At 39.1% G+C, this 21,578-nt stretch overlaps 1 protein-coding gene across 1 annotated transcript in view; it reads right to left on the bottom strand.

Moving 5' to 3' along the window:
• ATP13A5 (ATPase 13A5) overlaps positions 1 to 21,578 on the bottom strand; it is a 109,735-nt gene that overhangs the window by 76,315 nt on the left and 11,842 nt on the right. Inside the window, exons 5-8 of the mRNA XM_027766128.1 lie at positions 17,943 to 18,077; positions 10,706 to 10,778; positions 9,444 to 9,572; positions 2,586 to 2,756 (exon numbers count right to left, since the gene is read on the bottom strand). Coding sequence (XP_027621929.1) covers positions 2,586 to 2,756; positions 9,444 to 9,572; positions 10,706 to 10,778; positions 17,943 to 18,077 — 508 coding nt within the window. The remainder of the gene's footprint in view (positions 1 to 2,585; positions 2,757 to 9,443; positions 9,573 to 10,705; positions 10,779 to 17,942; positions 18,078 to 21,578) is intronic.

The raw sequence follows: 21,578 nt of genomic DNA on the forward strand, positions 1-21,578 counted from the left end.
AGTAGGTTGCCTTCTCACTCTCTCTTGCTCTCTCACTCTGTCCCTCTCTGGTCAAATTATAAATAAATAAATAAGGTTAAATAAAGTAATTCTTTTTAAAAAAAGTGTGGCACATATACACTACAGAATACTACTCAATAATTTTTAAAAAATGAGACCCTAGAATTTGATCGAAAGTGGACAAATATGGAAGATTTGCTGCTTAGTGAAGCAAGCCAGACCACAAAAGAGAGATACTATACATCCCTGCTTAAAATATACCAGATGTCTGCACTGTGTGGAGAAACTTAAATGCTGCACAACATAAAGGCCTGGAGAGCAACTGCAGTGTGGGAGGAGGGTGGAAAATGGCGGAGGGTAAGCAGAAAGCAATCAAGCGCAAAAAAGAAAGAAGTGAAACAGTTAAAAAACACAAAATGGAAAATTATTTGTTGAAGATAATACATATAGTAATATCTTTGATTGAGCCAAAGACAGTGTATTCTGGATGGGAAAATTCATTTTGTGTGCTGTGTAAAATAAATAATAAATAATAAATAAATAAATGGGCAATTGATCTAGCAAACAACTCTAAAAGGAAGACATATGAATGTCTAAATAGAGTAAGAAAAAAATATTGTACGTCTTTCCTCAGAAAGGAGATGCAAATAAAAGCCACAATGAGGTACCATCTAACCCCAGTCAGAATGGCTATCATCAATAAAACGAACAAAAAATGCCCGTGACACTGTGGTGAAAAGGGAGCCCTCCTGCACTGTTGGTGGAAATGAAAATTAGTACAGGTATGGTAGGAAACAATATGGAAGTTCCTCAAAAATTTACAAGTAGAACTATCATATGATCCAGTAATTCGATTCTTAGTTATTTGCAAACAAACAAACAAAGGCAGGAAATCACTCAGTCAGAAAGACACTTCCATCTCCATATTTATTTATTTATTTATTTAATTTTCTTGGAGAGGTTTTTCACTATAGGGCGCATGCGCTCACCAGACAGACAGAGAGAGACAGAGAGACAGAAAGCGAGAAATCACCCCCCAGGGGGGATGGCCACGCCGCAATCCCTTCTCCTCCATTCTCCTCTTGGGATCTTGGGCACGCACGTACACGCGCCTGGCGTGAGTTTTAAGCCACCGGGTCCGGGACGTGAACCACGGTCGACTACATGGGAGTCCAGCGACATAGCTATTATGCTAACTGCTGGTTCCCTCCATATTTACTGAAGCATTATTTACAACAGCTAAGGACATGGAATCAATCTATTGTCCAATAACTGAGGATTGGACTAAAAAAAAGTGGCACATAGACACAAATGGAATAATATTCAGCCATAAAGAACGAGATCCTATCATTTGATCCAAAGTGGTTGATTCTAGAAGATTGTAATGCTAAGTGAAATAAGTCAGACTCACTGTATCCTCACTCAAAATATATGCCAAATGACTGCTCTCTCTGGCAGATATTGAAAAACTTGAAGACAGAGACAGAGAGAGGACAATCGTTGACCCCAGGGGCTTAATAGCGGATGTGGGTAGTAGTGGGGACAATAGGAGGGGATTAAAAAAATAACTATTTAACAGACACAGTAGGCAAATGGGGCCAATGGGTTGTGAAATGGCATACCACAACTGAGTGGAAAAAAAAAAACAAATAAATATCACATATGTGTGTGTGTGTGTGTGTGTGTGTTCTTTGTTGAAAATAATGAATATGGTATTATCCTTGATTTGATTGTTGCATACTGCCTGCATGCTTTGAAAATCCATACTGTGCTCCACAAAGTTGTACCAGAATTAAATGTGAATAAGAAACTATAAAATAAAATAAAAAAAATATATAAATAAAAGTTGTACATTTTCAGGACATATCAAGGTTTCATGTTCAGGGACTAACTCTGAATTGACAATATCATTTACCCATTTTGACTTTGATGTCTTGTTGGAGAGGTCTACTATGAGATTTAAGTTATCTTTGTCAATGTCAATATTTAGTCAAATTAGGACAAAATTTAAATTTATCCCATTGTATTTAAAAAACACAGTAAAAGAAAAAATAAAAGATAAATGAAAGGGAGACCAGCCCGATGGTGATATTTTGAGAGAGGCAATATGGCAGGATGAAATCACTTTTGGTACATTGACTTTGAAGTGTCTGTAGGGCACCCAGATGAAGGAATCTAGCAGGAGTTTAAAATACAGTCTAAGGAGTAACTCTTTGAAAGGAAAATGTTCTCAACCTACTGTTACAGTGGTTGAAATTGTTTAAGTGGTAACCACTCAGCAGAGGTACAGAGGGAAAAGTGGAAAAGCCTATGGGCACATGCAAAAAGAAGAGCATAGTTTTGCTTTTGAGATCATTTACTTCATCCATGTCTACTCTGTATCACATACAGGGTTTTAACGGTTACCTAGGCTAACTATTCGGTTAAAATGGTAGCAGTTTAGAATAATAAAGGTCTGACTGGGAAAGAACGTGGCTGTTATTATCAAAATGTGGCCAACTCCATAATCCTAAACAAAATTTCCCTAATCCAACTCTCCCCACCTCTAGCCATGATCTAAATTTACAAAAGTGGAATCCACTAACCTGTCTGCAAAACGACCGCTCTTACAGGCCCCTGTCCAGAGGGCTTGACCTGGATAACTTCTGTTCCACAGAAAAGGACGTGTTTCCGATAATCCTCCAAGCTGTGGGATTTCCAAGGTGTAGTATTCTCCATTGTGGGTAATGGTGTCTTTGTAACAGGTATGCTTTCTCCTAAAGAAGATTTTATTTTGTTGATTCTGTGTAAATCTAGGTAGTTACTTAGAATTGGTGCTTTCCGGTTTCAGGAAACACAAACCTCTGCTAATGAAGGAGATGTTGAGCACATGAACCCTTAATACTATTTGCCTTTCATTCACTTGTTTATCTACCTATCCATTCATTCGCCCATTCACTCAGCAAATATATATATATTTTTTTTTTTCTTTTTTTGGAGAGGTTTTTGCTATAGGGTGCATGAGCTCGCCAGACAGACAGAGAGAAACAGAGAGCTAGAAAGCGAGAAATCACCCCCCAGGGGGTATGGCCACACCACAATCCCTTCTCCATTCTCCATTCTCCTCTCCGGATCTTGATCAAGCACGCACACGCGCCTAGAGTGAGTTTAAGCCACCAGGTCCGGGACTCGAACTGCGGCGGACTACGTGGGAGTCCAGTGACATAGCCATTACGCTAACTGCTGGTCCCTCACTCAGCAAATATTTTTAAGTGCTTATCTCACGCTAGGGTGTGTGTCAGGTGCTGGGAATACAATGATGAATAAGAGGAACAGAAATCTTAACCTTCATAAATCTTAGAGAACCAGGCTAGAAAATAGTGTCATCCCATACCATTTCTAAATAAATTCTACAAAACTTTCCTTTTGTTGTCCTATTGTTTTGCCCTCAAATTCTTATACTTTTCAATTACTATTATCAACCAAAGCTCAAACTCCCTTGCTACATTGTCAAAGCTGACCATAATTCAAGCATCATTGCCTATTATTTCCCCCCACACAAACTCCAGCAAAATGAGGCCACTTGCATTTCCTTTAATTGACTCCAGTTCTTTATGGTTCTAATCCTCTCCCTTTCTCTGATGGCTGTAAGACAAGATATTTAAAATACAAAGAAATAGGGGCCAGTAGATGGTGTGGTAGATAAAGGTGTTAGATTCCCACATGGTCCACCACAGTTTAAGTCCTGGGCCCTGCGGCTTCCTCTCTTACTTTCTCTTTCTCTGTCTCTGTCTGGTCAAATTAAAAAATAACAACAACAAATGGAATTAAATAAATAATTCTTCTTAAAAAATGCAAAGAAATTAGCTTGGAGTATAAAAAAGGATAAATTCTAGAGACAAAATAAAAATGTTAGTAACACTTTCTGGCTCCTAGATTTAAAGAGCATTTGAATGAATTTAGAACTACCAGTCTTTTGCTAAATGTCAGTTAGGAAAGTAAGAAATCATTTTTCTCATTTGAAAATAGTATTACATTGATTATGGTCTATCAGTCTTTTGCTAAATGTCAGTTAGCAAAGTAACATATCATTTTTATCATTTGAAAATAGTATTACATTGATTATGGTTGTACCACTTTAGTTCTCATCTTTCTAGGTAATAACTGAGGGCAAGGACTTTGACATACATAACTTTTTTATACTCCTGATTTTCCTTAGTGCTGTGTAATAGGTTCAAAATACACATTTTTGTTAAATGCATGGATGAGTGAAATAAAAACAATTACCCAAGCTTTTCTATTATTGGTTTTTCAAAACTAGTTTCCTACCATGGTGCACTTTTTATACCCTAAGGTGCAAGAAGCTGTAAAATTTTCATCAGAAGTCTTGAATATTCTTCAGGAAATTCCTCTAGCCAAGCATTGTCTTTATACCATTTCTTTAAAGCAATTACGATATTTACCCATAGTGTGGATTTATCAATTGTCTTCTAAATGGCTTTGTAAATGGGTTAGAACCTTTTGACAAACTCTAAATCATTGTACTGCTTGTTCTGAAATCAGTCTTTTACACATATTTTATTTACATTTAATCACTGTACATTTTTACAGCATACAACATAATTTTTCAAATGCATTGCGTATCAAAAAAGTCTAACATATTATTGTACACATCATCCTGAATAGGCAACTTCCCATTCTTGAGTCTGTTCAATGTCCTTCCCTCCCTGGGCCCCTCCTTCCCACCCTTCACTGTCAGTCTTTACGAAAAGCAGATATAAATAGATAACTTCAAATGTTTTTCTGCTTTTGGACCACAAAACATTAACCCACAAATATGCTTAGGCTAATATCAGTGAACGGATTTACACACACACAATCAATAAAATTGAAGGCAGTAGGTACTGATCGCTTGGAGACAAAAATTATTTGGAGATGATATATTTAAGAGAGAACATCCTACCTAGATGATTTTTACACAGAGATGATTTTCAAATCTTTTACACTATTTGCATATTAATAAGAAGCCTCATGGTTGGCCTTTCTTGGGATCCTAAGAAATGATGGATTTGCCTACAAAAGACTGTAGGCCTATGGGGGCTGGATAGAGCTTTAGAAGAAAGGATCATCATTGTTCATTGTCAGCTGTACAATTGGTTCCCAAGACCTGGAGATCTCTGCTCTAGTGGGTGGAGATTCTCTCCCATGTCCCCAAGGAGCCAGATGTCTCTGCAGACTGACAGCATTTCAAATGCCAGGTCCTTGTTTACTTGCATCAGGCTGTAAATCCCATTTCTCACTATCTGGGTGGCTCTAGCATACAGCACAGTGCCTGGGACAGAGTAGGCATGTCTGAATGTCTATTGCATAAATGGATCAAAGAATGTGTAAACAAAGGAAAAGATGAATAGGGATGAGAGTAAGTGTGAGGGAAAAAAAAAAGAGAGGAAAAGATATGACTTATCAACTGATTATAATATTGATGGACAAGCTATCAATGTGGAATAGCACTTAGGGAAATTCCTACTTGTCCAACTCAAGTCACTGTATACTTCTCACAGGTATATTTCAAATGCATCAGTAATTTAAAGAATAAAGGGGAGGACTGTGTCAGAGTAAATGCTGGCTCTCTGCCCCATAATTTTCCGTAAGAGAATAAGGGAGCACCAGGTAGCATGGGCTCTGGGGACAGACTGTTTTCTGTTCTTCATTGAACTTGTAACTGTTGGAAATTTATATCATGCATATACTTTCATGTGTTCTGTCTCCCTTACTGAATCTGAGCTGTCTGGGGGTGGGAATCTTCTTTGTTCACTGCCGTATTCCCAACAGTGTCTGTTCCACTGTAGAGACTAACAAACATCTGTGGAACAAGTGAATGAACAAACTAATGAACCCAAATCTCAGCTGCACCACTTTTAAGCTGTGTGATTTGGAAAATTACTCTCCCTCTCTGAGTTTCAGATATTCCTACCTTAAAAGAGTTGCACATTGAATGAAATAACATATTAGTACAGGGACTAAGAGATGACATGGTGATTGGGGTGCTGGATCCCACATGGCCGACCGCAGTTCAAGACCCAAACCCCATGACTTGAAAATCACACCGGGCATATGTATGTGCATGCCCAAAAAATCCCAAGAGGAGAGTGGAGATGGAGAGATTGCAGCATGACTGTCCCCCCTTAGAGATGATTTCTCACTTTCCCTGTCTCTGTCTCTCTCTGCCTCTTTCCTGCAAGCACACACATTCTATGGCAAAAACCTAAAAACAAAATAGAACAAATGTTAGTTCTGATATGTATTAGGCACTGCATTAAGAAAAATTAACTGATGTGCTAAAAGAAAATTTTAAAAATGAATAGATTTTCTCCACCCTTTGGTATTTTCTCTGCCTCTTCTTCTTTTTTTTTTTTTTTTTTTTTAATTTTAATGCAAGGTTTGGGAAGAGCGCCCCCTCCTTGCCACATTGGCAGTCTGTTTTCCTCCATTGCTCTATCCTATCAGGATCCTGAGCACAGTGATTAGAACCCAGGTTGGCTACAAGAGATTCCACCTTCTCTGTCATGCTTAAGTGCTGGGCTAAGAGGCATGGCCCTCTTTACCTTTTGACTCCTCCCTCTTGGGCATAACTTAGATCATTGCCTCAGGAAAGGAAGCAGAAAACAAGGACAGGGCTGTTGATACCTGGCTGTGAATTTTAAAAGTCATTCACAAATCTCATGAATTTTAGGGAACACTTGAAAATAGGGACAAGTAATAGGGTTGCAGAAGCAGCACATAGCACTAGAGTCTGCCTCTCTTTGTAAAGAGAGAGACATCACTGGTCTGTGTTGGAAGCCACAGTGGGGAGAGCTGCCCTGGACCGAATCAGCCTCCCTGATATCTCGGGGGACTCACAATAGCCACAATAGTCCAGAGAACCTGCTCATTGATGGGAGTAACTAGATGTTCATACTGGAACATTTGGAGCCTAATTAACCAATCACCTTAACAATGCAGTTCAATTACAAAATATAGTTAAGCTTTTGGAACAGCTGAGTTTATGGCAAGAGGATGAGGCTGAAGAGACAAGAAGGAGGAGATCAGACCCACGAGTGGGTGGTGTGGCTAGGAATCCCAAGTGGAGAGAAAGAAGGCGAGGAAGGATGGAAACGAAGGTGCTAGTCATCTTCACCTTAGAATCCTCTTTCACTCCTCTGGTCCTGCATGTTTGAGAGCAAGTGTTCCTCATTTCTGAGTATTTTCCTTCCTGCTTGAGCAGCTCTGGTCTCTCTCACCTCAGTTTCTTCATTTGCAAATACAAACTCTAACAGCGCCCGGGCTAGTTTGTTTTACACCACGATAAAGTCAACTGTAACCATTATTTATAAAATGTAAGTTGCTATAGAGATCTAGGAGTATTTGCTATTTCTATCCTTATATAAATAAAAAATGTTTGTGTGTGCCAACGACAACTTTACATATGGGGGCGGGGGGGAGCTACCTGAGTCACATCTATGAACAAATGCATAGCAGTTTGGGGACTGCTGAGCAGTCCTGGGAATGCATGAGCAGTTTGGGGACTCTAACCCTAATCCGATTGTTACCAGAATCCTTTCCACAAATATGTACATGGGTGGGAGGATCTATGCAGGCTGTGCGGTGAAGTATTTAGAGTACACTGGGACTTAGAGCCTTTTGAAGAAATTACTGAGAAGCAAATACATGCAACTCTGTTGTCTGTGTCTGTCTCTAAAATTGGCTTTTATCTCTACTTAGGTTACACAAATCTAGTAGCAGTGACTTTATTTTCCAGAATCAGAAACTAGGCAAAGCTCCCAACTATTTAAGGTCATTTTAGGTCAATGCTGCAGATTTGTTGAAAGACAGCATTGTTTACCATTTCTAGAACTCTTAGTTTTCTTGAGAATCAAGGCGAGAACTGTATACCCCAGTGAGTGAGAAGAGGAAGAGCAGCCCAAGGGCAATCAGCCTTTCTGTCTCTCCTTCCCCTGTTTTCTCACTGCCATCCTCTCTGTCGCCAGCAAGAGAAGCCATTTGTTATTGTCAGGTGGCTGGAAGTTATGAGACAGTCGATGTGTTTGAGTGAGAAGAGAAGAACGGCTTTTCTTATGGTTTTCCAGGTAGGTTTAACATATCAGGTACTATGGCAACATTCGTGATAAAAAATCAATATGCAACTCTTTATCACTATCATTATAAGGCTGTTAGATTGCAACACATTAAAGGGATATTTCGTAATTATACTGAACATATTTATGTTTACCACATTTTCTCATCTCAATTTTAAATTAAGCAGACCTATTTTTAATGTGAAATCTACTTGTGGTGAACAATTTAGGAACAGATAATTAATTTCCATTACATTTAGGTGATGTTAAGAAGTTCTGTGTGTGCTTCCCCCTATCTTTATACCATTCCAAAACATAAAAATGTATTGATTCGTAAGTATAAAAGACAAATAGTGTCTATTTTTGTTGCTTATAATCCCTTATCACATTACAATGTTCTGTGTATTTCCTTTCTTTTTTCTTTTTTCCTTTTTTTTTTTTTTTTTTCTTTTTTTTTTTTTTTTTTCTTTTTTTTTTTTTTTTTTCTTTTTTTTTTTTTTTTTTCTTTTTTTTTTTTTTTTTTCTTTTTTTTTTTTTTTTTTCTTTTTTTTTTTTTTTTTTCTTTTTTTTTTTTTTTTTTCTTTTTTTTTTTTTTTTTTCTTTTTTTTTTTTTTTTTTCTTTTTTTTTTTTTTTTTTCTTTTTTTTTTTTTTTTTTCTTTTTTTTTTTTTTTTTTCTTTTTTTTTTTTTTTTTTCTTTTTTTTTTTTTTTTTTCTTTTTTTTTTTTTTTTGCCTAAGGAATATTTTACACATAATGCTTTACCAATTATACAAATTCAAGTAGACTTTACAAAGTACAAATGAGAACTAGGACCATTTGAAATATAACTAGAAAACGGATTTTCTGCTTAGTAGTTAAATGAGAAATGCAAATTTAAAGAACAGAACTGTTACACTGTGTTTGCCTTAAGGTTCAACTTACTATCTTTTCTAGTGAATCCTGGATCTGTTTTCTTCCATAGGAATGGATAAAATCTCTTTGCTCTTCTTTGTGGAAGTTGATGTTTTCGGTTGTGCTTCATTTGGAGATGTGTACAACCATTCTCATATTTAGGAAAAGACCGTGTTTCAGACAGTACAGTGTCCTGACCCTCTCCTCAATCTAAAGTGCCCTATTCACTCCACAATAGGACGATTAATCGCATATGGTATTAGATGTTCTAGTTTCATATTTACGGGGACGTAATTCTTACATTGTGTGTCCATTTGAATGAAAAGGTGGGTGTATTTCCATTGTCTTTGAGTATCTTAGCATGGGGCCTGGTGTAAGGTGGATAAGTCTACACAGGTCTGACCGACACTTGGCCTAAAAGAGAAACAGGGATGAGGAAGCTCCATGACAACTCCCTACCTGTGAGCATGCCTTCATTCACCACACAGCTCCCATCAATCAGAACAGCATCACATGGCAATGACATTTTTCCAGGAAGAATAAGAATGTCGCCAGGAACCAAGAGGCGGGATTCCATCTCCTGCAAACCTAAAAAACAAGAAAGCGTCCATGACTAGTTGGTCTTTTCCCACTTTTGCTTAAGAATAAAGATGACTGAAAATCATTATCAATCTGTTGGCCAAGAGTTATCCTACCTGTTGAGTTGCTCAACCCACTTCCCACTCGATTGAAAATTACAAGAGAATCAGGATTAGGCAATTGGTCCTGGGACCTATCAAAGGGTTGGCTCAGCAATAAGCTTTCTTGATCCTCATAACTGGTGCAATGCTTGGCCACAGAGAATACTCAAAGGCATTGGTCGATGGGAAATGCCTTCTCTGCTATTTATTCTTTCTTTCTTTTTTTATGTATTAATTTTATAAGAGAGAGAGAGAGAGAAAAGCAGTCTCAGTAGGGTCTCATGCACCGATCCCTTTCCCACAGCTCTTCAGTCAGCCAAAATTACAGACATATACGTGCACATCTGGGGTACACGGGTTAGCCAGGAGCTACACGTCGGTCCTCTGGCATTGGCTCCCCGATTGTGGGGTGCTGTGCAACAGCTGTACCCCCACAATCTAAGTTATCTGTGCTGTCTTTGTCTGGATTCCTGACCCACTGTGGCACACTATCTCCTAAGATTGGGGCTTTATATAAATCAGCCAGATAACTTCTACTGCCCAGGGCTCCTGACTCCTTGCAGAAAGCCATGGCCACTGCATTCTAGACTAACTCAGAGAAAATGCCAAGTGTCCAGCTAGTCATCTAAAAACTTAACTCGGGCCTAGGTTCCAGATAGCAGTAAAAAACGTATGATGCGGAGTCCTTTGGGTATGGTTGTTCGGGGAAATAAAAGAGCATTTAGAAAGCTTACCCAGTAATATTCAAATAAGTGAAATAGGGAGGATGGAGGGAATTTGAAGTGACCCAGACATAGGGTAGAAATGGTTCGATCAGGGTTGGGATGAGAGTGAAGCCAGCAAGACTCCTAGGGTGCAAAACTTAATGAGGCACTCACTCTTAGGGTCCTACAGATATAGGGTTTGCATAGCTTGTCTCCTTAAATGTTGTATATAGATGTCTTGTTTGCCTCCCTCTAGCCCTAGTCCTGGGTTCAATCAGAAAAGACCAGTTCCACCCACAAATATCAGGGTCGGAATCTGACAGAACACAGGGCTTACCTTTGTCTTTGACGATGGTCGTAACCTGGACTTTGTTGTGTTCTTCCACCAGGTTGTGCAGCTTAACTGATTGCTGCCAAGTAAAAGTCCATGTACAAATATTAGTCCATATCCCGGAAACCACTGACCTCAAGGGTAAATGCCAAACCTGCTGTCACAGTTCCACTGACTCTGGGCAGAAAACTCAACGTTTTTTTCTGATGCTCCAGCCTCCCTGGCCCAACTCCCACCTCACATACCGCATGACATGCAACAGTCAATACGCTCATGAAGTTAATGTTATTTAACTCTTGGGAAAAGTAATGCACAGCTACTGCCTCAAGGACTTACACCAAGGAACCAAGGCTTCATTTCTTGGGATTGCACAACTAGAATGAGGAAGGACAGTAAGACTGTGAACAGGTTTCTTCTCTTTATATACTTCTATAAAATAGTAAATTGCTCTGGAAGTGGCTTTCTACTTGGAAGGACCTGTGACTATGTTGCTTGTGCTTTGGTTATATGTGGAATAGCCATCCCCTCATTGACAACCCGTTGATTGTCCTAGTAGGTAAGACTAGAGTCTTGCTGCTTGGGTTTGAATCATGGTGCTACCATTTAGGAGTTATTTAGCCTCTTTAACTCCTTTATGTTCATCTGAAATAGGAGATGATACAGTATGTATTTTGTAGCATTATTTTAAGATTTAAGATAGTTAATTCTGGGACCAGCAGATGACATAATGTTCATGTTGCTGGACTCTCGTGTAGTTGACTATGGTTTGAATCCCGGACCTGGTGGCTTATACTCACACCGGGCACGTGTGTGTGCGTGCCCAAGATCCCGAGAGGAGAATGGAGGAGAAGGGATTGTGGTGTGGCCATCCCCCCTGAGGAGTGATTTCTCACTTTCTGTCGCTCTGTCTCTCTCTGTCTTTCTGGCGAGCACACGCACCTTATAGCGAAAACCTCTCAAAAAAAAAAAAAAAGATAGTTAATTTTTATAAAGCATGTTGTCTAATACTCAGTAATATTTAAGAGCTCATCAGCGCTAGTGATTAATAAGAAAGTTTTGAGAGTACACCTAAAAAGACCTGCTTGAGGTAGAATTGAGCTATGACTTTGTGAACAGTGGAGGAAGTGAAAAAAAACAAAAAATAAAAAGTCCAGAGAAGTGGAGGCAGCATCTCCTAGGATAATGCAGGCAGCAGAAAGGCAGATGAGAGGGGATTTCAGTTTTCCGTATTGACTATGGGGTGCCATCAGCCAGTCAGAGCTTGGGACTAGACCAGCTGCAACAGGACTGAGCAGCCCTGGAAGGCACTGCTTCTTTCTGTATGGATATCCATTACTGGGATGCTTCTAAGGAGAAGAGGGTTCAAATATTGTCAGTGATACTTAAAAGAAACTTAATCTAATTCAAAAATAAAACATTTTTCCTTTAGATGTTAAATTATTTTGATCTGTTCTGTTGATGATTTTTAATGTTGCAAATGTCAGCAGGCTAAGACAAGCATTACATACAATTATGCAACTTTCCTCTTGAAAGAGCGTAATGAATTCAGTGTTAATATTTATATGGAAAAATTATTTATTTCAGTTATACATGGAAAGTTAAACTTCAATAATTTGGACCAATTGAGTGGAAGAAGTGATATTACTGTTGAGCATAGGTGCATTGCCCTGAAAGGACTTCCTAGCACGTGTATTATAATGGTAGATAATAGTGAAAATCAGCCGTGATTCTGGGGCAGGAACTCTGGACTGACTCAGGATTCCTGGGTGTCTATCAGCCTTAGCCACTAGCCAGCCATCTATTGTATGTAAGAAATTTCAACTTCCAAGTTAGTTGTTTCTTCTGTAAACAGATGACATTGAATTGGATTATATTTAAGTGTCCTGTAAGCCCCAAAATGGTATGGTACAGATTTATTTTGCACGTTAGAGATTATCTAAAACCCTCAAAGCTTCATAGAGAAAATACAGAAGGGATATAATGATTCAAACTGTAGCATTATTATTTTTAAGTAAATATTTTAAAAATTTAAAATATCAGTGAGCCAGCAGGCAGCATGAAGTTAAGGCACTGGATCCCACATGGCCAAGTCTACAGTTTGAATGCCAGACCTGGTGGCTTGAAAAATCACACTGAGCAAGGTGTGTCCCCAAAATCCTGAGAGGAGAATGGAGGAGAAGGGATTGTGGCGTGGCCCTCTTCCCTGGGTGCAGTGTGGGGGAGGTGGGAGTGGGTGGTGGTTTCTCTCTACCTCTCTCTCTCTGGCAAGCACATATGCTCTATAGCAAAAACAAACAAAACAAAACAAAAATTAAAATATTATTATTTAAAAATATTAAACAGCTACTCTGTGCCAGGCACTGCTATAGGTATTTGGAATATATTGTTTGATGGCTTCCAAGTTTATTTACTTATTTTATTCACAGTAGAAAGTGTGTGTATTGCACATGACAGAAAGATAATCACTCTTGACAGGGTTGCCTCACTCTATAACCCTCTTCTCCTACCTAGCCCTCCAGCTTGTCAGGGTCTTGGCCATGTATGCTCGTGCCAGGAGGTTTGATTTTTTTCCCCCTAAACCTCAAAATAACTCTATGATGAAAACGTTATCTTAAATGTAAATATAAAAAACAGAAAACAGTGGTTGAAAATGTCAACGTCACTTGCCTACAATCATTTACTAAGTATTAAGATTGGCAATCAAACCCACGTTTATCTGATTCTAAACCCTTTTCCATTGAATATGTTCTTGACAAATGCTTGAAAACAGCTTTGCCCTTTTAAGAAGATAAACATCTTTCTATATTTCTTTAAGTAGTTTTTCTTTCCTAGCAACTTCTTTTAGTCAATGCCATGAAAATTTCAGCCTATCTGAAGAGGACAATAACCAACACATTTGGAAGTGGAAGTTGTTTTTCTTGCCTAGCAACTTCTTTTAGTCAATGCCATTAATATTTCAGCCTAGCTTAAGAGGACAATAACCAACACATTTGGAAGTGGTGACAGACAAGTTGGTAGAACTTAAGTATCATTCTCAAAACTCATTATGCTGGGCTCTGTCTGTCAGACTTAGCATTCAGAGTAAAGTGCCATGCGTCTGGGCCTTTGCTCAAGATAGCCCCTAGAATATTCTCCACAGTTTTCTCCTAGCAAAATCCTTCTAATCTTTCACCCTAAAGCCCTGCTCAAATGTCACCTCCCCTGCAGAAGTCCCTCTCATTCCCAGGAAGACTGCGTTGCTCTGCTCTCTTTGCAAGTGAACCAATCACATTCCATGACAGCTATCCTTGCCTCCTCAGGGCTCCTCTGCAAGGATCACTATTTACAGAAGAAAGAGACCATCTATTCATCAATGTATCCTTCAAAGCTATCACATAGTAGGCCCTCAGGAAATACATATTTAAGAGAACTGAATTCTTCTCCCAGCAACACTGGAGTAGGATGATTCAAGCATACTGTTTGAGCTAATGTACTCGGAAACTCTGCAAACACAGGTTTCTATGACAACCACCCAGCCAGGGGAAGGCAAGTACTATGAGGCCTGCCATGACTGTGAAGCTCATTGCCTGATTTTCATTAGGCCTCCTCTGGTTTCTCTGGTCCCTCTTCAGTGGGCCCAGGATCAGTTTCCAAGACCAATTTGCATACTGTTATTATTCAGCATCTGTTGCTGCATGTCTTGTGTTTGCTGTGGCTAGATTTCCTCCAGTGATGAGTAATGAGGACATTAACTCAGGTGCCTCTTGAGCCCGGCTCAGTCATGACTGAAGCCAAAGGACAACGGGCCAGTTTCTCTCAGTGCCATTTCTAGCAGCTGCGTGTGGCAGTAGAGCCCAGCCATGGAGTGTGTAAGTACAGTTCAAGGTAAATTCAACTGAGTGTCAAGGTGTGTACTCACACCTGCACCACGCTTGTTAGAGAGGGACTGCAGCAGGGGTGTTTCCGGACTCAGATGAGGTAAGCTGTTTCTGAGTGGCACAATTTAGAGCTAGAGTCAAGGCAGGAAGGTGTCTATTCCACTCCTGCCAGCACCTCCCCTCTTAGTTTACAGAAGCCCGCATTTGTTTAGCTAAGTTTTTAATTCAGTAACGAATGAACTTCAATGATGCACAGGTTGATTTGCAGATGGCAGCGGAGGTTCTTCTGTCACTCCTGTTGACCCCCTTGCCCAAATCTCCCTGCTGCAAAAGTTCACAGCCACTTTGAGATGGTACTTGATGGAACAGAGCGGAGGACCTGACCTGGAGTCAGGCAACCTGGCGTGAAGGCCGGTGGCCGCGATTACTGGTGAGTGTGAGCAAGTCACTGCATCTCTCTTGCCGCTGCCTTGTCCACTCACATGGAGGGAGGGCATGACAACGTTTATGTTCCATTTTACAATTTACCATGCCACACACATATATTATGGATGGGTGGCCCTTTATAAACTGTAAAGTGCTATTGATTTTTGAGGATGCGTGATTTAAACTCTAAAAACACAGTTTCAGGAAATTGGCCCATTTTGTATAATGTTGTAAGATGGCTTACAGGTTGGGCCAGATACACTTTCATGGTGTTACTAAGTACTAGCTGCTAAGGTGTCTGTCTCCTATTACCTTTCCTTCTCTTTAAAGAAACCCTTTGCAATACTACTAGCAAGTCTAAAGTTTCCTTGTTAGTCATTGTTTTGTGCAAAGGAATTTAGGGATTCTGTTAAGATGAAGAATCTGAATGTTCAAATGCCATTAAAGATTTTAAAATAAAATTAAGCCAATATGACTCATAGAAAAAAAACAAGGCTTAATTAACATTGGAAAGGAAGACCTTTATAAACCAAATAGGAAAATCAGAAACCATAAAGGAAAAGAGAAAAAATGCATGTGATTCTACATAATTTTTAATTGTTTCCATGGCAAAAGCCAAGGTCAAGAGAAAAAAAGGTAGACTAAAAAATAAAACTTTTACACATATACGATAGATATAAAGAGGCCATTTATATAGAAGAAAAATGTAGAACTCTGTTAAACAAAAGGAAATGTGTCTACTCCCACTAGTAATCAGAGAAATGTAAATTAAAGCATCAAAGAGACACACTTCTTAAAAACTTATGAGACTGAACATTTTAAAATATTAATATCCAACACCCAATGCTGGTGAAGATCTGGGAAATGGAAACTTTTTTATGTTGCAGGTAAGAGGAATTATTTCATTTGAGGAAAATAATGTAGCAGAATCTATTAAAATTTAAAAAACACATATCCTTTGATCCAGCACCGTAGCTTTTGATTACTGTGCTAGAAATAAAAAGTACAAACACTAGTACGTAAGAACACGTCTACACTGTAGTTACATTTAATTCAACATTATTTGTGATAGCAGCCATTGGGGGAAATCACCTTATTTTCCATAAATAACAGAATTATTTAATAAGTTATGCTATACCATGGGATATTATACTATAATTTGTAAACTCGATTTAGAATGATTTGTTCATATAGTAGAGTGCCATTACAAATATAACTGAGAAACACAAAAGCTTCATATTAATCCACATAGTAAGATTTATTAATTAAAACAAACCAAATCTATACATCTCCATGTAAACTTGTGTATATGCATACTTAGAGTAAAAAGTATGTAAAAATGTGTTTTGTTGATGATGCCATTAATAAGTATATGTATGTGGGGTCTTGGTTTTTGAATTTTATCCTTTGGTGGTTTATCCCGTAAATGCTCTCAAGCCTTTGAAATATTTAACGATCACCTCTTATGGAACTATGGCCAACACAGATTCCTGTTATTAAGTGGGGATTTTGATGGAATAGATCAGAATTCTCAAGTAATTCTCTTGCTGAAAACTGTCTTGTAGAATGTAAAACTTTAAGAGGTTTTTGCTATAGGAAACGTGTGCTCACCAGAAAGAGAGACAGAAAGCAAGAAATCATCCCCCAAGGGGGATGGCCATGCCACAGTCCCTTCTCCTCCATTCTCCTCTCGGGATCTTGGGCACACACGCACATGCGCCCGGCGTGAGCTTAAGCCACTTGGTCCAGAACTCGAACCATGGTCAGCTACATGGGAGTCAAGCGACATAGCCATTACGCTAACTGCTGGTCCCTAGAAAGTAAAATTAAACCCGATTCTTTTTATAGCTCTTCCCCTACCTTCCATACAGGAATGTATATATTTTTGCAGTTTTCTTAAAAAAAAAAAAAAAAAAAGGAAGACTTGAATTCCAAATGGAGAAATAGACATTATAAAGGACTTTTAAGGGAGATTAAAATTTGTCATGAATGTTTAGATGGGAAATGTGTAGGATGCATGTCATATTTACGTCAGGGGAAATAATGTAGAAATGTTCTAAGGGGCATAACGTTTAGATTAATGTGTATTGTTGCATAGTCCTCCATCTTCCTAAACCTTTGACTGACCTCAGTAGCACATTAGAGTATTTCCTCCTACGGTGCTCAGAGTCCTTTCTTTTTTTTTTTTTTTTTTTTTTTTTTTTGAGAGGTTTTCGCTATAGGGCACGTGCGCTCGAGACAGAAAGTGAGAAATCACCCCCCGGGGGGATGGCCACACCGCAATCCCTTCTCCTCCATTCTCCTCTCGGGATCTTGGACACACACGCACACGCGCCCAGCATGAGTTTAAGCCACCAGGTCCGGGACTTGAACCACGGTCAACTACATGGGAGTCCAGTGACATAGCCATTACTCCAACTGCTGGTCCCCTCAGAGTCCTTAACACAATATATTTTTTTCTTGTTTTTTTTTTTTTCTGTAGTGTGCCTGTGCTCACCAAAGAGAGAAATGGAGAGAAAGAGAGAGAGGGAAAGTGGGAAATCACTCCACAGGAGGAATGGCCACACCACAATCCCTTGTCCTCCTGTCTCCTCTCAGGATTTTGGGCACACATGCACATGAGCCCAGAGTGATTTTTAAACTGCAGGGTCTGGGACTCAAACCCTGTCATTCACCATATGGAATCCAGTGTCTTAACCTCCACAGCACTTGCTGGCCCCACAATATTTAATAAAGCCTTGAGTTCGTCAGAGTTGGCAAGGACGTTTACATCTACCTGGTGTTCCTGAAGACCTTCTCCTGAGATCCTACATTTGGTTAAGTCCTTATTTTCTGTTTTGTTATGATTTATGTTTGACAAGGAACTCCTTGTTTTCAGCAGACATTCTGTAGACTTTGCTTCTTTGCCAACAGCTAAATAGAATCCAACTAAATAGAATTAGACTAATTTCCGTTCTTACCTGTCGCAAATCATACACGCTTAAAACAATGGAGATAAGAGACAAGATGATGATGGCCACAGAGTATTCTATATAGCCTTGAGACAGCCACAAAGTTAGGGTGAAGGCTTGGAATACGTAGAATGGATTTAAAACCTGCAGAGATGAAGGATGGAATTTGGGTCACCTGCATGGAACTTTGTACTAGGCAAGAAAATGTCATTTGCTTATAGAAGTTTTCACACCATACAATAACCTGTAATATTTCAGAATCCAATTAGAACTCCAGTAGAGACGAAGTTGGTCACATAGAATGTGATATAATAAAAGCAAAATTAAGCTCTCAGAACCAGGCCCATAAACTGATCATTCTTATTTATTTTAACTTTTTAAAAATATTTTACTGGGAACCAGCAGTTAGCGTAATGGTTATGTCGCTGGACTCCCACGTAATCAACCGTGGTTCGCGTCCCGGACCTGGTGGCTTAAAACTCACGCCGGGCGCGTGTGCGTGTGTGCCCAAGGTCCCGAGAGGAGAATGGAGGAGAAGGGATTGCAGCGTGACCATCCCCCCTGGGAGGTGATTTCTCGCTTTCTGTCTCTATGTCTCTCTCTGTCTGTCTGGCAAACGCACGCGCCCTATAGTGAAAACTTCTCCAAAAAAAAAATATATATATATATTTTACTAATAAAAAAATTCAACAGTTCACCTTCTTAAATAGACTTACCCATATCAGAGGAGAAATGTGATTTAGTCTCTTAAAAAGGAACTTCAATTTCAGACTGTTTTATTGCAGGTTTATTTTTCACATATTCCCATGCTGCAGATTTAGCCAAGTTGTGCAACAAACATGGAAGATTCTACTTTTATTCAGGTCATTTTAAAATAACACATTCCTTATGTCACAAGCCTCAGCAGGATCTTCCAAGGCAGCACGGCACCTTCCTTGAACAAGGTGGAACACTGAAGACAAACATCTTAGCCAAACTGGAGGCCAGTATGGGCCAACTTTTCACCAGCTCTGAAGCTAGTGAATGACCAGCTTGTACGTTTTGGGCCTCTTGATATTACCTCCATCTTTTTTCTTTTCTTTTTCTTTTTTTTTTTTTTTTTAGAGAGAGAGATTTTTTACTCTAGGGCATGTGCCTTCACCAGAGAGATAGAGAAAGTCAGAGAGACAGAAGGTGAGAAATCACCCTTCTAGGGGGGATGGCCATGCCACAATCCCTTCTCCTTTCTCCTTTTGGGATTTTAGGCATGCACACATTCATACCCGGCTGAGTTTCAAGCTGCCACCTGGTCCAGGACTCAAACCACGGTTGACCATCTATCTGGGAGTCCAACACCTTAATCACTATGCCACCTGCTCCCCCCCAATACTTTTAAAAAACTTAAAATTTTTTTCTCAATTTTTCAACTTTTAAAAATTCCCTCAATTTTTCCAATTTTGATCCTGCTAACTCTGCTATTAAAAACTGTAACAGGGACCAGTAGGTGGTGTGGTGATTGAGGCACTAGACGTCCACATGGTCAACCGCGGTTCAAGTCCTGGACCTGGCAGCTTGAAACATTGGGTACATGTACATTTGTGCCCAGGACCACAAGAGGAGAAAGTTCTCACTTTTTCTCTCTCCATATCTCTCTTTGTGTCTCCAGTGAGTGCACACATTCTATGGCAAAAAAAAACCAAAAAACAAAAAACAAACAAAAAACACCTCTCAGAAAGAAAGAAAGAAAGAAAGAAAGAAAGAAAGAAAGAAAGAAAGAAAGAAAGAAAGAAAGAAAGAAAGAAAGAAAGAAAGTGGAGAGAGGAAACCTGAGGAGCTAGTGAGAGGTGCAGAGTGTGAATTAAAGAGTCCATTAGAGCAAAGCAAGGATTCTTAAGGAAGTGCTTTTATGACCGTTATGAATTCGATGAACTCTTGGCCCAAATCAGTGTTACTTTTTCTCACCTCTGCTTTCTGGAGTTCCCTAATATAGTGAATAAAACTCTACTTTAGTCCTAAAAATGAACTGAAATCTGGCTAATAAGTTAACAGACAGTATTTCAAGGGTTTCTTTTGTACATTAAAGAATATTTTTCCCTGAATGTTTCTTATTATTTCCATTCCAACTGCTTTGCTTACAAATGATAACTCTTCTGGTTGCTTGGCACAGAAAGCTCCAATGGTAAATTATGCAGTAATGATAATATGATTTTGAGTTGACATAAATCCAGTAGAAAATTGGTTAAATACTTCTTGTAGAAGGAACTATGACACCATAATTAATTTAGCTCCTTGATTCACTGTTCTTTTGAAGCCAAAAGTAAAGAAATAGTTTTACTTTTTTTTTCCCCCCTACTAAAGTCCTAGCAAAGAGGTAACAGAAAATACTAGTCCCCTTTTCAAAATAAATCAAATGAACACTTGAGAGAATCTCTGGCAACTTGAAAATATACTTGAACAGAAAGCTGAAAAAGCAGTCTTCTTTTGGGGGGGCCACTGGGTGGCATGGTGGTTAAGGCATTGAAGTCCCACATGTCTGACTGTGGTTCAAGTCCTGGACTGGGCAGCTTGCTTTCTCAGTTTCCCCCTGTCTCTCTCTCTCTCTTTCTCAATCTGGTGAGCTCAATAAATAAATAAACTCGATCTGAATAAATAAATAAATAAATAAATAAATAAATAAATAAATAGAATTATTTAAAAGTTAAAAAAAGTAGTCTGCTTTTTTTATAGTTGGGGAAGCTATGCATATGGAGGGGAGGGCACAGAGGGTACATGGGAAATCTTGGTGCCTTTTCCTTAATTTTGCTATAAACCTCAAACTGTTCTAAAAATAAAATGGGATGGCTCTGTGATGCAGCTGTTATGTGCTGTGCATAGAAAGATGGATTCCCATGTTCAAATCTCAGCCCCAGCAGCTTGAAAAGCACTCCGAGCACGTGTGTGTGTGTGTGTGTGTGTGTGTGTGTGTGTGTGCAAGCGCGCATGCGCCAAATCTGAAGGGATCCAGGAAGGGAGAAAAAAAGATTGTGGCACAACCATGCCTCATTGGAAGATTCTGTCTCTCTTCTCTCTCCTCTCTTCTCTCTTCTCTCTCTCTTTCTCTGTCTCCCCCAAACACACATGCCCACTATCTTTTTTTTAAGTTAAAAAAAGTCATTTTTTGCCCCAAACATAGAATAGTGGTAGATAAAATGTTTCTAATATTAGAAAGATATGGTCATGCTTTAAAAGAAAACATCTATTTTAATGGGCTAGAAATAGCCTAGAAACAGAGACCAGCAGATGACGTAATGGTTATGTCACTGGACTCCTATGTAGTCAATTGCAGTTTGAGTCCCAGACCTGGTAGCTTAAAACTCACTCTGGGCATGTGTGTGTGGGTGCCCAAAATCCTGAGAGGAGGATAAAGGAGAAGGGATGAGGCATGGCTGTCCCCCTAGGGGGTTATTTCTCACATTCTGTCTCTCTGTCTCTCTGACATGTGCACAGACCCTATAGCAAAAAATCTCTCTGTAAAAAAAAAAAGGAAGAAAGAAAGAAAGAGAAGAAAGAAAGAAAGAAGAAAGAAAGAGAGAAAGAAAGAAGAAAGAAAGGAAAGAAAGAAAGAAAGAAAGAAAGAAAGAAAGAAAGAAAGAAAGAAAGAAAGAAAGAAAGAAAGAAGGAAGGAAG

Source organism: Tupaia chinensis, unplaced genomic scaffold (assembly GCF_000334495.1).
Source record: "Tupaia chinensis unplaced genomic scaffold, TupChi_1.0 Scaffold141231_1, whole genome shotgun sequence".
Taxonomy (NCBI): domain Eukaryota; kingdom Metazoa; phylum Chordata; class Mammalia; order Scandentia; family Tupaiidae; genus Tupaia; species Tupaia belangeri.